The sequence below is a fragment of the Trifolium pratense genome, linkage group LG7 (assembly GCF_020283565.1).
Source record: "Trifolium pratense cultivar HEN17-A07 linkage group LG7, ARS_RC_1.1, whole genome shotgun sequence".
Classification (NCBI taxonomy): domain Eukaryota; kingdom Viridiplantae; phylum Streptophyta; class Magnoliopsida; order Fabales; family Fabaceae; genus Trifolium; species Trifolium pratense.
Window position 1 is genome coordinate 1,463,436 of NC_060065.1, and position 14,191 is coordinate 1,477,626.

Genomic DNA, 14,191 nt, shown 5'->3' on the forward strand with positions numbered 1-14,191 from the left:
AGCATTAGAACCATGTAACATAACATATTCAAGTAAGAGTAAGTTGTGACGTCGACGTGGTCTAGATAAATGATGAGAAAAACGACAAGTACAATGAGAAGTGAAATGAAAAAAGTGACAAAGAAGGTGACGATGTTGGTGGCAAGGAGAGGGAAGAAAGAAGTATATATGGATTTGATGGCTTCTTTGAATTTGACGGGTCGATTAAAGAAACCATGGAAGACACTGTAAGTGATGCTTATGATTGCGCCATAGGTGAAAACGGTAGAGAAAATGATTAAGAAAAGAGACAAGGAGATTATTATAGTGAGGTTGGGTTGTTTTTGTTGTTGAAAGTGTTTGAGAAGGAATAGAAAGAAGTTGGAGAAGAAAGAGAGGGGTAAGAGAAAGATTAGGTAGAGAGTAAGGTAGTGACGATGTTGAGTATTTATTATGCGTTGAGTTTCGGAGATAGCATCCCAAAAGTTTGGAGCCATGGTTTATGTATAAGAAGAGGACTAGAAATGGCTTTTGTGAAAACTTCATCATATATTTTCGTTTTTATAGGACAATGTTTATTATTATCTTCACTTACAAATATGACAAGTCTTGGGTCCATGTGTACATTTCTCATCCTAATGATAAAAGTAAGGGTCAAATATGAAGAGAAAGGTCAAATGTTTACCTACTAATAAAAGAAAGGGTCAAATATCAACCCATGAAGAGAAGAGTAATTCTTGCGTTGACACCAACCCAAATAATATTTATTAGGTATATTCGCAAGAAACAAAAATAAAAGAAGATTAAAGTGATATAATTTGATGTAATAATTTTATTTTATTTTTTAATTTTTTTGATTTGTATATGTTTGTTTAAATTTTGTGTCAAAACAAGTGTGTCTCAGAAGAGAAAGGTGAAGTGTTTAGTTGAGGAATTAATCTTAAATATTTAGAAAGAAATTACAAGGCATTTTGTTTAATCTTTAGTCTTTGTCTTTTTTGTTGGGTCTTTGTGCCTCTTTTTTAAATTTTTAGAAATTTGACCGCAAAGATTTAATATATGAGACTAGAGAAAATATCATTAATTAATCACAAAGTTAGACTTGAACAAACCAATAATTAATCGAGCTATCAAAAAAATAAAATAATTAATCGAGCTCAAAGTTGAAAAAATACAAGAATTAATTGACCATTTCTATAATGGAATTAATAGCAAGCTAAGCCCCATTCTTTTCCTTCTTAAATTTCACCGCTGCAATTAACTTATATTAGTATCCAGACCCGTGCAAAGCACGGGTAAATATGCGTGTTTTAAAAAAAATGCGTGTTTAGATTTATTGACTTATAAATAATATATTTTACATTCTTTACCAAAAAAATAACAATATATTTTACCTTAAATAGAAATTTTTTAATTTTAATTGCCAATTTAAGATAATTAATTGCTAAAATAACATTCTGTGATAAAAACTAACGGTAAAATTTATGTATAGTGTCATAGATTTTCTTAGGGAAGATACCTAAACAGGAGCTTCAAAGAGTGTATGTGTTGGGTCTCTATTTGTATATGTTCCTTCATCATTTTTTACCCACATTCTAAAATTATCAAAATAATCCTCTTACAACAAAGAGTATAAAGTGTAAACAGGGTTTGCATACCGGAAAGCGAGTACTACAAAACTTTGATCATTGATCCTCAAAATGCAGTTATTTAAGTAGTGAATGAAGAAACTTCAAAATTTGCTTAATCGGTTCTGTTACTTAAGTAGCCGATGAAAAAACTTCAAAATTTACCGGAAGGGTGTCTCTTGGGGGGTTGAATTTTAGGCGTTGGAAAGTCTGAAATTTCTTTTCCATCCGCGACTTAAGTAGCGGAAGGAAATATTTTAGTAATTATGTAGAGTGCGCGAGAAATGAGGTACAGTGGTAAAAGTAAATCTTTAACTTTTTTGTTTGGCTTAATTACAATTTTAGTATCTTATCTTATTTTAGGTTTCAAATTGGTCCCTTATCTTTTAAAAGTTTCAAGTTGGTCCCTTATCTTTTCTGCAGGTTTCATGTTGGCCCATACCGTCAAAATTTTCACTATTACCGTTAAATTTGGGCAAGTGGAAAACGGAAGCCACACTTGGAAAGATGACACGTGTCCAAATTTAACGGTAATGGTGAAAAATTTGACGGGAGAGACCAATTTAAAACCTGCAGAAAAGATAAAGGACGAACTTGAAACCTTTTGTTTTGGTCTTTTGGCCCTCTTTTGCAACAAAAACAAACCACAGCCCAACAAAAAGCAACAGATTCATGCGTCTTTTTATCATGATGATTTCTCTCCCGACCCTCCGCCTTTCTTTTATACCCCCCAAAAATCTCATTTTGCCCCTTGCGGTTTGAAAATTTTTTGCCAACAAACTTCGGTTTTTACGAACCGAAGTTTTTAAACATGGAAAAAAAATTCGGTTTATATAAACCGAAATAACATAAATTTACCCCCCCTAAAAGAAGAAAGAGTTATGTGAAAATTCGTGTAGAGCTACCTGTGGTAAATTTAGCATATCTCTCTGAATATAAGTCGTATGCTAATGATTTTTAATCTAGTGCAAAGAAGACAAAATTTACTACAAGATTGACACCAGAATTGTTAAATTTCATTAAGTATAGTATGAGAAAATCTACCTACAAGTTTGAGAAAAGTTTATGCTCTGTTTCTGTATCATTACCCATTATTTGGTCAAACTGAACCAATTGGATAGTTAACCCTCAAAACAAAAATTATATTTGTATTCTTGACACCCTAAGCTTTCCAACGAGTGGTCGTTTACTCAAATCGGACATCGTTTAGTATTACAAATAAATTGTGGACGTTGAGGGTCTCATACAGAATTTATGCAGGAAATCTGGAAAAAAAAAATGGAACACAATATTTTGGTTTATATTAACCGAAATTTTTTTAGCATGGCAAAAAAATTCGATTCGTATAAACCGCAGTATCTCCAAGGGCAAAAATGAAAATTCAGAGGTAGAAAAGAAATGCAGGGATCGGAAAAGAAAACATCTTTTATCATGGATAAGTAAGCGCCAAAGCTATCAAGTATCAAGTCACATACTTTTGTCATGTTTTGTAGGGAGGGGGTGCAGTGCTTGGTATTCTAGGTTCGCTACATTGATGGCTTTACTCTTCGTCTTCGTCTATATGCTTATGTGGAATCATGAAGGTGGAAGATTTTTCGTAAAATAGGATATGGTGTTATAGAAAGAACGTTTTCTATTTTAATATACTTGGCCCTTAATGAGTCTAGCTTGTTTATCATAAAAGAACTTGGCCACTAGAAAAAGATGGAACTAGATATAAAGATAAAAGGCACACATAAACATATAACATACAACTATGTGAGTTGGAATTCCACCCAAACCCTTCTTTTGATGTAAAAGACATGTTAAACTTTTCATGAGGGGTAAAATACGTGCTTTGAAACTTTTCTAAATATATAATAATGCCTTTCTTTTCCATTTCATAATCACCTTCATTGGCTTCATCATATTGCCTCCGTACCAACCCTTAAAAAATTCGTTATGCCTCATTATAAATCACTTGAACTTAATAATAATTGAAATGATAACATTTGGATTCTTTCATTCATCTTCCTCATGATCTATCAAAAAGCTATGATATATTTGGCTTCACCTTTGGCGGGCAATCATTAGTATTAATAATGGTGAAGTTGAAAATTGCTCAAATTTAACGGTACTACTACTCTGTTACCAAGGTTTTCCTAATGTAATGCGTATCATTGTGATCACATGAAGATATATTTGGGCAAATTTTGATTGAATTGGACTTGATAAAAAATGGTTTCTATATTAGTGGCTTAATATATTAAAAAGTTATAAATGAATAAAAGAAAACCGTTGATATTGTTATGGTTTGATAAGCGATGATTTTTTATATGAATTTTTGGGTTCAATTATTGATTAGCACATCAACGCTCAAATTAGTATCATATTAATATATTAAGGAAGAATAAAAAATCAACGTTTTTATTTTTACTCTTCCACAGTTTAAGTGACAGTCATTATAAAAATATAAAAAGAAGAATAAAAAATCAACGTGTCCCACAAGTGGCACTTACAGGCTTTGGTGTTTGTTTTACTCGGAAGCAGATTTCCTGCTGTAACTGCGTTGACGCAGTTACAGCAGCAGCCGTTGGATGTCAATCAATGGTCAGGATTATTTTAATGTATATGTAATATAAACCGTCCGATGATAAATCAATGGCCTAAATCGATTACAGCGTGTAACTGCGTGCATTTATTACTGCAGCATATCCATATCCGTTTTACTCAGGTGAATTTGAAGTAAATTTGTCGTCCCTACCTACCTCCTTTTTATCTTTGTTAAAAGCAAATTACAGTGAATTTGTATACAGATAACGGCGACCACTGTAGTTAAAAGCATGCAATAAATGCTAAAATGAAGAGCAACTTTGCATCAAAACAAATCTTAAAACAAGAAAGAGACGTTATAGCACTCACTACCCGCCACTTTATTATTGTCACAGTTACACTTGCTTCTACACTGTGCCGTCCACTTCTATAGCTATCACCAATTACCATAATAATAATAATAATAATAATAATGCTTCAATTTCATAATCAATTCCACCAATAAACACAATTCAACCCTTCCCAATGAAATTTCCCCTTTCTAAACCCTTAAATTGATATTCGAAACCGTTACCTTCTCCACATTTCCCCATCCAAACACCACAACGATGGGTTGCAACGCCTCTAAACTTGACCGGCTTCCGGCCGTGTCATTGTGCCGTGACCGTTGCAAATTCATCGACGAATCACTCCGTCAAAGCTACACCCTCGCCGATTCACACCTCGCTCACATGGATTCGTTAAGAACACTTGGTCCTGCTCTTCTTTGTTTCTTCCAACAATTTGAAGATTCAGGCGAAACCATTCCATCAATCTCGAAATCACCATCTCCACCACGCTCCCAATCTTCTTCTAGTTCTGATTCAGATGAAGGAAAATTTGTTCTGCATTGTGAATCAGAATCAGAAGATTCAGAAAAAGAATCTCAATTATTCACTCATACTGATTATATCCACCACGACAGCGTAATTTCCAGTGTTCCTGATAATGTGACTTTTATGACCTACGTGAAACCTATTTATGATTCCTATTCTCCGACGTCGAATGCCGGAGTTTTTTCCGGTTTTAAACCGCCGTCTCCGCCTCCTCCGAGTAATTCTGCTTGGGATTTCTTGAACTTTTTCGAACCGTATGAGAAATATCAAGTACCGTACTGTGACGGTGGGGACGGTTACGCTGACACAAACGTAACGGTTGAGAATGAAAAAGGAAAGGTTAACGGTCACGTGATTCCTGAAAATGTACCGTTTAAATCTAACGGAGGAGGAGTTAACGTTAGCAAGGTAGAAAATGGAGAAGTGAAAGATAATGAAGCTGATTTGAAAAAAGAGAGTTTAGTTTTGGAGAAAAAGTTACCGGAGTTAAAAGAATCTGTGAAAGGTTTTTCTGAAGCGGTGAAAGAGATTCAGATTCTATTTGAGAGAGCATCGGATTCGGGGAGTGTGCTTTTGGAAATGCTGGACGTTGGGAAACTCCGTTACCATTCAAAAATTGAACTAAATCCAGGTAAGCACGAATGTATAATATATTTATTTTTTGTTAGGTAAGGCACAATTGTAAGGTCTCGGATTCAAACCCAGGTGAACGCGTCAAATTTATCAAAATCGGCATTTACCAGTCGAGTTAGGATTTATAGATACAATGTTAAATTAATTAGTCACTGTTCAATGTTTTTAAAAAAATTTATGATATTTTATTTTATTTAAGTTTGATTGATTGAAAATATTAATTGAATTGAGATTTTTGGGACCAGTTTCGTGCAAGATTATGCATGTATTTACTCCGTCGAATCCCTTGACGGTCAAATGTGTGGAATCCCCGTTTCTTGGACTGCGAACGGGATCAAAGTGTGAAGGAGTTTACATGGAGAAGGGATTGAGTTCCGGGAACCTAAGCTCCACTTTGAGTAAGTTATGTATGTGGGAGAAGAAGCTATATCATGAGGTTAAGGTATAAATAATTTTACTCATTGTTAAAAGTGAGCAAGTATGCATACTATGCAATGTAGATGGTAAACAATTTCAATACATATTTTAAAAACCGAATTGGACAAAACCTTGAATCGACATTTACTACAGTTATTTTAGCAATTCCATATCAGTTTGTCATGGTTTAGGGCATTTGAATTATTCACATGTCTTGCCGATGTCCAATTTGATTTTAAAACATTAATTTCAATTAAATTTGACTAGGATTGTGCTTCTTTTCTGGAATTGTTATTACTTATTTTTCATAATTTTGATGGTGCATGTATACTTGCTAGTTTGTTTTGCGAAATTTAGCATAAATATATGCCTTTTAGTGTACCTCTTTTTTTTTTTCCAGGCTGAGGAAAAGTTGCGCATGCTTCACCAGAAGAAGTGTAAACAGTTGAAACGTATGAATAAAAAGGAGGCTGATGTACAAAAAATTGATTCTGTTAAAGCTTTCATCGGCATTTTAGTTACAAAAATGAAAATGTCTATCCAAGTGGTTGACAAGATATCTAATACTATTAGTAAGTTGACGGAAGAGGAGCTATGGCCGCAGATTAACAGGTTTATTCTCATGTAAGTCATAACTAAAGTAAAATTATCTTGTAAATAAATCTGTATTGAATTGTTTGAACGTCTGTAGTTTTGTCGGTACTTGGTAGGTATAGTCATGATCTTAAATGCTTTGCTATTAACCACCACTTTTTATGAAATGATTGAAAAATGACTAAGTGAAGCTGATTTTAGTAGAAATGGCCAGTCTCTTACAACATCACTAACCAATATTTAAATTCTGGCGAGAAGAGGTGTCTATATTTAGCATCCACCTGTATTTAGAACATGATTATCTCCCGCCATGCAAAACAAAATAATAATTATTTGAAAAGGGACAAGTAATGAGTGACTGTTTTGTTATATCAGTTAATTATTTTCTTTTGAAGGTTGTATTGAACATTAATGCATCTATATTTTGTTTCTTAAATCTAACAAATTGTTATATTCTTTTGGTTTTTATTCTTTTTCCCTCTCTACTTGCTGGTGAAAGGTTTCTAGGAATGTGGAAAGATATGCAGGAATGTTACAAACTTCAGTGCCAAGAAATTGTTAATAATGAAACCAAAGCTTTAAGTGTCTCTTCATTCAACAGAAAGCCTTGCAGTGCTAATATTGCTGCAGCAATAGAACTCAAATCCGAGTTACAGAAATGGAGTTTAAGCTTCTTAGATTGGATACAAGCTCAAAAATCCCAAGTGAAAGGCCTGAATGATTGGCTAGTAAGATGTCTAATGTATGAACCTGAAGAAATATCTGACGATTCAACTCCGGTTGGTGCACCACCAGTGTTTGTGATCTGTAACAAGTGGTCAAGGGCAGTGGATAATATCTCAGAGATGAATGTTATTGAAGCTGTAAATGGATTTACACTCAGAGTAAATGAACTATTGGAAAAACATATTTTAGAGCTTCAGAAGAATTCAACATTGGACAATGAATTAGAGAAAAAAGTTAAAAATTTGGAGAGGCAGGAGCAAAAGATGCACAAAATGATGAAGGCTCGAGAGAGAAAGATGGATCCAAGTGCAAAAAATTTGAGAGAAGGGGTAGCTGTGCACAATGATGATGTTAAAGTTGATTCTATTACCCTACAATCAGATCTGAAACATATCTTTCTTGCAATGGAGAAATTCAGTGCCACTACTGCTAGTTTATATGAAGAACTTAGCCAACAAATTAAGCAAGATGATCCTGTTTTAGGAGAATTCAACAAACATAATTAGTTTTACAGTGATGTCAATATTATTATTTTTTGGAAATAAATTATAATGGGAAGCATTTTTAGTGTTATGATTATGATAAATTGTACACAACTGTTTCTAGATGAGCTGCACTGCATATCCTGCATGATACTAGTCCCAAACGAGATGTCTTTAGAGATGTGAATGATTTGTGGGCCTAATGCGCACTAATGCATGTGTGGAGAGAAAACAAAAGAGAAAGTAATGATGAGTGAAAAAGCAACACTTCCCTCATTTTGTTTGGAGAAAAGTTATTGTTTTATTTTAAAAAATTATTGACAGATATAATTATTCATTTAAAAGTAAATAAAAGTACTGATTAGGCAATGAGCGGGAGCATTTCCATCACAGAATTGGAAATGAAATCGTGCTAATTAGGCAAATGATTAAACAGGAAAGGGACTGTTTGGATTGTTAACATGTGACATAGAGGTCATAGATTTCACTTGTGGAATGTCCTCAATCTACTATAGATCATTCTCTTAGCAGGAGATAGGATTAGACAACTACAACTTAAAAGAGAGGTTATTTTTGAAACACAACAAACACCATATTTGATAAAATTTCAGTATGCAGTTCATTGATGTTGGACCATAGTTTCACCAACTGTGTCTGTGTATACACAAGTCTTTCTTATATTTTTTGTGATCAACCAGATGCTACTCTCAGAGATCCTATGCTGCTATGAAAGCTCAATGGGTGATGATGGGTCTATCCAGATTGATTCACAGCAGTTTACATGCAAACAGTTGCTCTTTCCAAATTAAAGATGAAATATAGTTGATTGAGTGAGGTGGAAGAACCTTTTGCAGTTTTAACATGGGCGGAAGAATCTATCTTTTGCATAAGCTTATGTGCAAATTTTTACCTTAATTTGATAAATATTTAACTGATTCTTACAGTGTAAATGTTTAAGTGTATCTTATAGTACAAACATGATGAGTATGTGTCTTGCGTGTAACATTATTATTGAACAAACAATTCTGCTTTTCCATCAATAAATAGACTCATGAACTCTTCACCATCAACTGTTTCTTTCTCTATGAGAAGTTGAGCAAGCTTGTGAAGGATATCAATGTGAGTGTTGATAATTGTTGTTGCCCTGATATATGCTTTATCTACCAGTTCCCTAACTTCCTTATCCACTATATCAGCAGTTGCCATGGAATAATCTTTTTGTGATGACATCTGCAATTACACACAATTTTTGAAATGGTGAGGAATTTATTTTGGGAGGTTCAATTTACTGAGTAAAATAAAACAAAAGCCTAATTACTAAAATTATGAAGTGATTTTTTTTTTTGTCAAAATTATGAAGTGATTCAAGGTGTATAGAGAATATTTAAATAACCATCATATACTGATATTCTCAAAACTATAGTAAAAGGAAATTAAAAGAATGAGGATCCATTCCTCGTCAATCTATGTTAGATCGCGGTTTACCTGTTGTCCTAAGAATGGATTTCCACCACCCCCGCCGATGGCAACTTGTCCAATTTTTTTACTAAACCCAAATCTCTCAACCATCTGCCTCGCCACTCGTGAAACTTGCATGAAGTCATTTGATGCCCCAGTGGTGACATTTTCCTGGCCAAAAATAACCTCCTCGGCGACCCTGTTTTGCCATATACATAAAAGATAAGGAATTTACCACATAACATTTACAGACCCAAAGCTAAAGACAAGGCCCTGCAACTCAAGTACATACTATGACTATAGTTATGCCCCTAAAAAAATACACAACAGCATAATACCAATAGTAAAACATCGAGTAGATCGGTATTTTAGTACTTGAAATTGTAGGGGTCTGTCAATTTAGAGCTTCAAATTTAGGAAATAGCGATTTAGTCTCTTAAATTGAACAAAGTCCATCTTTTTAGTCCTTTTTCTAAATCTAGCACCATAATTTTACAAGTTTGTTTGGTAGCCAGGATAGGATAGCACATGATACGATATAGAGCTGAATAAAAATAGGACAGGGACAACATAAGCAATTTAATTTACTTTTAATTGTGATGCAAGAATGAATTGCAAGTTGCAAAACTCAAGATCTAATTTCAAATAAGGTAATGTATTTTGTGTATTGCATGGTACACTGACCTTCCTCCAAGAGCAACTGCCATCTGATTTTCCAAGTAGCTTCTACTGTACAATCCAGATTCAAGCCTCTCTTCGCTGGGAGCAAAAAAGGTGAGACCACCAGCTTGGCCACGAGGTATAATGGATATCTTGGCTACAGGGTCATATTCAGGCATCAAAGCACCTACTAAAGCATGGCCAGCCTCTGAAAATCAACAACGAAGAAGCATGGTGATTAAGGATCCAAAAATGAACTAACACCTGCTATGTTTCGGGTACTAGATATAGAAAGAAAAATAAATACCATGATAGGCTACTAGTTTCTTCTTCTCTTCTGAGACAACAGCATTTTTCTTTTCTGGTCCAGCAATGATCCTTTCAAGTGCATCCGCTATCTCATCTTTACTTATTTCCTTGAGGTCACGCCTGGCAGCAAGAATAGCTGCTTCATTCATCAGATTCTGTAGATCAGCCCCTGTGAACCCTGGGGTTCTCCTAGCAATTTTATCAAAGTCAACATCCTTTGCAAGTGCTTTTCCTCTAGAATGCACCTGACAGAGAAGAAACAGAATAATTTAGACACAGAATAGCACATAACATAATCAATTCAAACACCTCCAAACAAACCTGATGCAATCAAGGTTATAATTACAACAATATTTCAATAACTAGACAAAAAGATCATTTAGAAATTTCCAATTCCACCTACCCAATTAAATTTTTATTATTGCAAAAAGAACATTGATAAATAGACTCAAATTGAATTAACTTGTAATCTACGGGAGTACTTATAAGGTCGTGTTTGGATATTCAACTTAATTAGGCGTTTATCATATAAGTGCTTATCTGTCAGCTATTTCTATAACAAGAACTAAAATAAAGTCAAATCATTTTCATATAAATTATAAGTTGTTTTCGTAAGATATCTTGGAGAGCTTATGGAAAAAAGCTGAAAACAGCTTTTAAACATGTCATAAATTGTTTTTTATTAGCCCCCCGAAAGTCACACAAGTGCTTATGCAAATAGACAAGTTCAAATAAGTCAATCCAAACAGGCCCTAATTGTGTGTAGTGTGTACATTCCTTGACTTTAATCTATGAAAACTAAAACTACTAGTTGCCTATGAAATAAACATTAAGGTGTGCCAACATAAATTTTAAAAAACGTTTGCAATTGCAATTTGGGCCGTGATATCATGATTTTTTATGGATATGCAACTACATTTGAGGTCTCAGCAACCGCATTCAACTGTGATTCTATCATGGTATTGACAACAAAACAGGACACACACTATAATCAATCATTATATGCTTTTTGCTTAAAAAAGTCAATAAAAATAAACTAATTTATGATATAGTTAAGAGTTTCGGGCTCATTCACCTGAAGAATTCTAACTCTACCGGCAACATCAGGCCTATCGACAGTAACTTGCCTATCAAACCTTCCAGGTCTAAGCAATGCAGAATCAAGAACATCAGGTCTATTAGTAGCAGCCAAAACAATAACACCCGAATTACCAGAAAAACCATCCATCTCAGTCAAAAGCTGATTAATAGTTTGTTCCCTCTCATCATTCCCACCACCAAGTCCAGCTCCTCTCTGTCTCCCAACTGCATCAATTTCATCAATAAACACAATGCAAGGCGCCTTCGACTTCGCCTTCTCAAACAAATCTCTAACCCTTGAAGCACCAACACCAACAAACAATTCCACAAACTCCGAAGCCGCACACGAAAAGAACGGCACACCAGCTTCACCGGCTACCGCCCTCGCCAATAGCGTCTTTCCTGTTCCCGGTGGCCCAACCAAAAGACACCCTTTAGGAATCTTAGCACCTAAAGCAGTGTACTTATCAGGATTCTTCAAGAAATCAACAACTTCTTGTAATTCAAGCTTAGCTTGATCAGCACCAGCCACGTCAGCAAAAGTAACACCAGTTTCCGGAACCTCTTGGAACTTCGATTTCGATCTACCAAAATCCATGGGCCCTCCAAGCCCACCAGGCCCACCGGGTCCTCCTTGGCCACGACGAAAGATCAAAAACAAACCCGCAAATGCAAGGAACGGTAACAATAAACTACCAACGAAATTGAACAAACCGTTACCTTGTTCACCTTCAGAAACGGAAATATCAACGCCGTTCATTGCTAAAATGTCAATTAAATCAGGGTCGTTAGGAACGGTAACGTTTGCTCTCCGTCCATCAACGGCGGTTAGTTGAAGGACAGAACCGTCTTTACTGAACCTAACTCGTTCAACTTTACCTTTTTTTACCGCATTCAAAAACTCACTGTAACGCCACTGACTACCGTCGGGAAGATCGGTGATAGATTGAGTTTGTGGTTTCGGTGCTGTGAGTGAAATGTTTTGAGAGAAAGGTGAAGTTGAATTTGTAGGGTTTAGTTTATTTGGTTGTGCTTCGAGTACCGGTGGTGGTGGTGGTGGTGTGATGTTGTCGGCGGCGAGAGCCACCGGAGTTATATTTAAAGTCATAGAGGATAATATAAGAGCTGATACAGCAGCGGATTTGAGTGGTTCTGAATTATCATTGTTTGATTTTTGAGAATTTAAGATTGTTGATTTGAAGAATAATGGAAGTGAAATTGATGGTTTGGTTGTTTTGGGAGTTGGAATGTTTCTTGCTCCTAAGAAGTTTGTGGAAAGTAAGGAAGTGGTGGAGAAAGCCATGGTTGTGTTGTGTTGTGTTGTTTTGTTTCTTCACACACTATAGTTCTATCTAACGTTAAACTAGATTTTGTTGGAAGTGTGTGGATAATAGAAAATAATTGGGGAAGTGATTAATTAAAGGGGAAAGAATGACTGTGTTGAGTATAAATATATGATGATGATGATGGTGGTGATTAAATTGTGTGAAGTGTGAAATTGAGATTACGTGTTTGGTTTTTTAGTTTTAGAATTAGAAAGAATCAGTGGTAAGAGACAAAGTGTGCTTGATTTCATGCCATAGATTTGGGTGGTGCTTATCTATCGACGTGGCTTGGACTGCATCCGTTTGTATCACTCGGTTTATTGGGTCGTGGCTGCTTCAGCTGCATGTATATTACAAACATGAGGAATTTTTCTCTTCCCACCTCCCACGTTTCTTTTCTATCCTTAATATACGCAGAAAATTTCAAAAAATATTTTTCGAAGTTTTTTTCAATGTAAATCTCATTAAAATTTACACTAAAAAAATTGGAAAAACATTTTCTGATTTTTTCTGCATGTTTTGGGAATAGAAAAGAAACATATGAGAAAAACTGTCAAATATGAGTTCAGGCAACAATAAAGCCCAATTGGTCCAATAAGTTTTGAGTCTAGAAGATTGCTTTTTTCGCCCCCCATGTTCCTCTTAAACCCCCCAAAAATCCTAAAATAACCTTGAATTTGGGGGGTTCACGATGATATGGATTCTAGAATCCGAAATACATTAGAACAAGCAAATTACATGTTTGGATTGTACAGTCCGAAATGGACAAGCAAATTACAGGTTTGAATCCTGCGAACCGAAATGGACAAGCAAATTAACAGGTTTGGATCGTACAGTCCGAAATTATGTTTTATGCAGAAAATTACAAAATGAACAATTTACAAAATTTTAAAAGAAACTGTCCAGTTTGGCATGTAGGATCCGAAATGGTTTCGGATTGTGTGATCCAAAGGTGACTGCAATCATAAAACCATGAAAACAAGGCATTTTGGATTGTACAATCCAAACCCATGTTTTCCTGAGCAAAACATCACGTACAAGCCAGCCATAACTAGTCAATTGATTGTTTAAACTGGTTTCGGATTGTATGGTCCATAACAAACAAGTTTTGGATTCTAGAATCCGAATGCATTTAAAGGGCCAAAATGATCACGTTGGGGGGCCTTAGAGGAAACTATAGGGGCCAAAAAAAGCAATCTTCTTCGGTCTAAAACATTAGTCCAATAAGGTTTTTTTTTGTTTACTTAGTCCAATAAGGTTTTAGTGAAAAAAAAGTTCAACAAGGTCCGAGGACGCTAGTTTGTTGATTCGAAACATAGTTTTCGAACAAATTTTACATAGATGCAATTTGGAATTTAGTTTTCAAACTACTACCACCCTACTGCATCCTTCGACGATATTGTTGATCACTATAGGGAAATATTAATTTACCTTTTTCGCCCATCTTTCAAAATTCTTCTTTCAAATCTAATTCTCACACCTAGAAGTAGAAC

The 14,191-nt window shown here is 35.0% G+C and overlaps 2 protein-coding genes across 2 annotated transcripts; one reads left to right on the forward strand and one right to left on the reverse strand.

Annotated features, from left to right (window-relative positions):
- The first annotated feature begins 4,400 nt into the window (after window positions 1–4,400).
- LOC123899299 (nitrate regulatory gene2 protein) lies at window positions 4,401–7,977 on the forward strand. The gene is made up of 4 exons (XM_045950405.1): window positions 4,401–5,645; window positions 5,893–6,089; window positions 6,465–6,688; window positions 7,158–7,977. Exons 1-4 carry the CDS (start codon window positions 4,748–4,750, stop codon window positions 7,888–7,890), a joined length of 2,052 nt encoding a protein of 683 aa, XP_045806361.1. The 5' UTR covers window positions 4,401–4,747; the 3' UTR covers window positions 7,891–7,977.
- A 781-nt stretch (window positions 7,978–8,758) lies between these two features.
- Window positions 8,759–13,240, reverse strand: LOC123899298 (ATP-dependent zinc metalloprotease FTSH, chloroplastic). The gene is made up of 5 exons (XM_045950404.1): window positions 11,369–13,240; window positions 10,292–10,538; window positions 10,009–10,192; window positions 9,352–9,523; window positions 8,759–9,096 (listed from the first exon to the last, which is right to left on the reverse strand). The coding sequence occupies exons 1-5, from the start codon at window positions 12,674–12,676 to the stop codon at window positions 8,875–8,877; spliced, it is 2,133 nt and encodes a 710-aa protein (XP_045806360.1). The 5' UTR covers window positions 12,677–13,240; the 3' UTR covers window positions 8,759–8,874.
- Between the last annotated feature and the right edge of the window lie 951 nt (window positions 13,241–14,191).

Coding starts and splice junctions, on each gene's coding strand:
- LOC123899299 (XM_045950405.1), top strand. CDS start 4,748: ATGGGTTGCAACGCCTCTAAACTTGACCGGCTTCCGGCCGTGTCATTG. Junction 5,646..5,892: donor AAAAATTGAACTAAATCCAG/GTAAGCACGAAT, acceptor TTTTGGGACCAG/TTTCGTGCAAGATTATGCAT. Junction 6,090..6,464: donor AGCTATATCATGAGGTTAAG/GTATAAATAATT, acceptor TTTTTTTTCCAG/GCTGAGGAAAAGTTGCGCAT.
- LOC123899298 (XM_045950404.1), bottom strand. CDS start 12,676: ATGGCTTTCTCCACCACTTCCTTACTTTCCACAAACTTCTTAGGAGCA. Junction 10,193..10,291: donor GAAACTAGTAGCCTATCATG/GTATTTATTTTT, acceptor GTTGATTTTCAG/AGGCTGGCCATGCTTTAGTA. Junction 9,524..10,008: donor GCAGTTGCTCTTGGAGGAAG/GTCAGTGTACCA, acceptor ATGGCAAAACAG/GGTCGCCGAGGAGGTTATTT.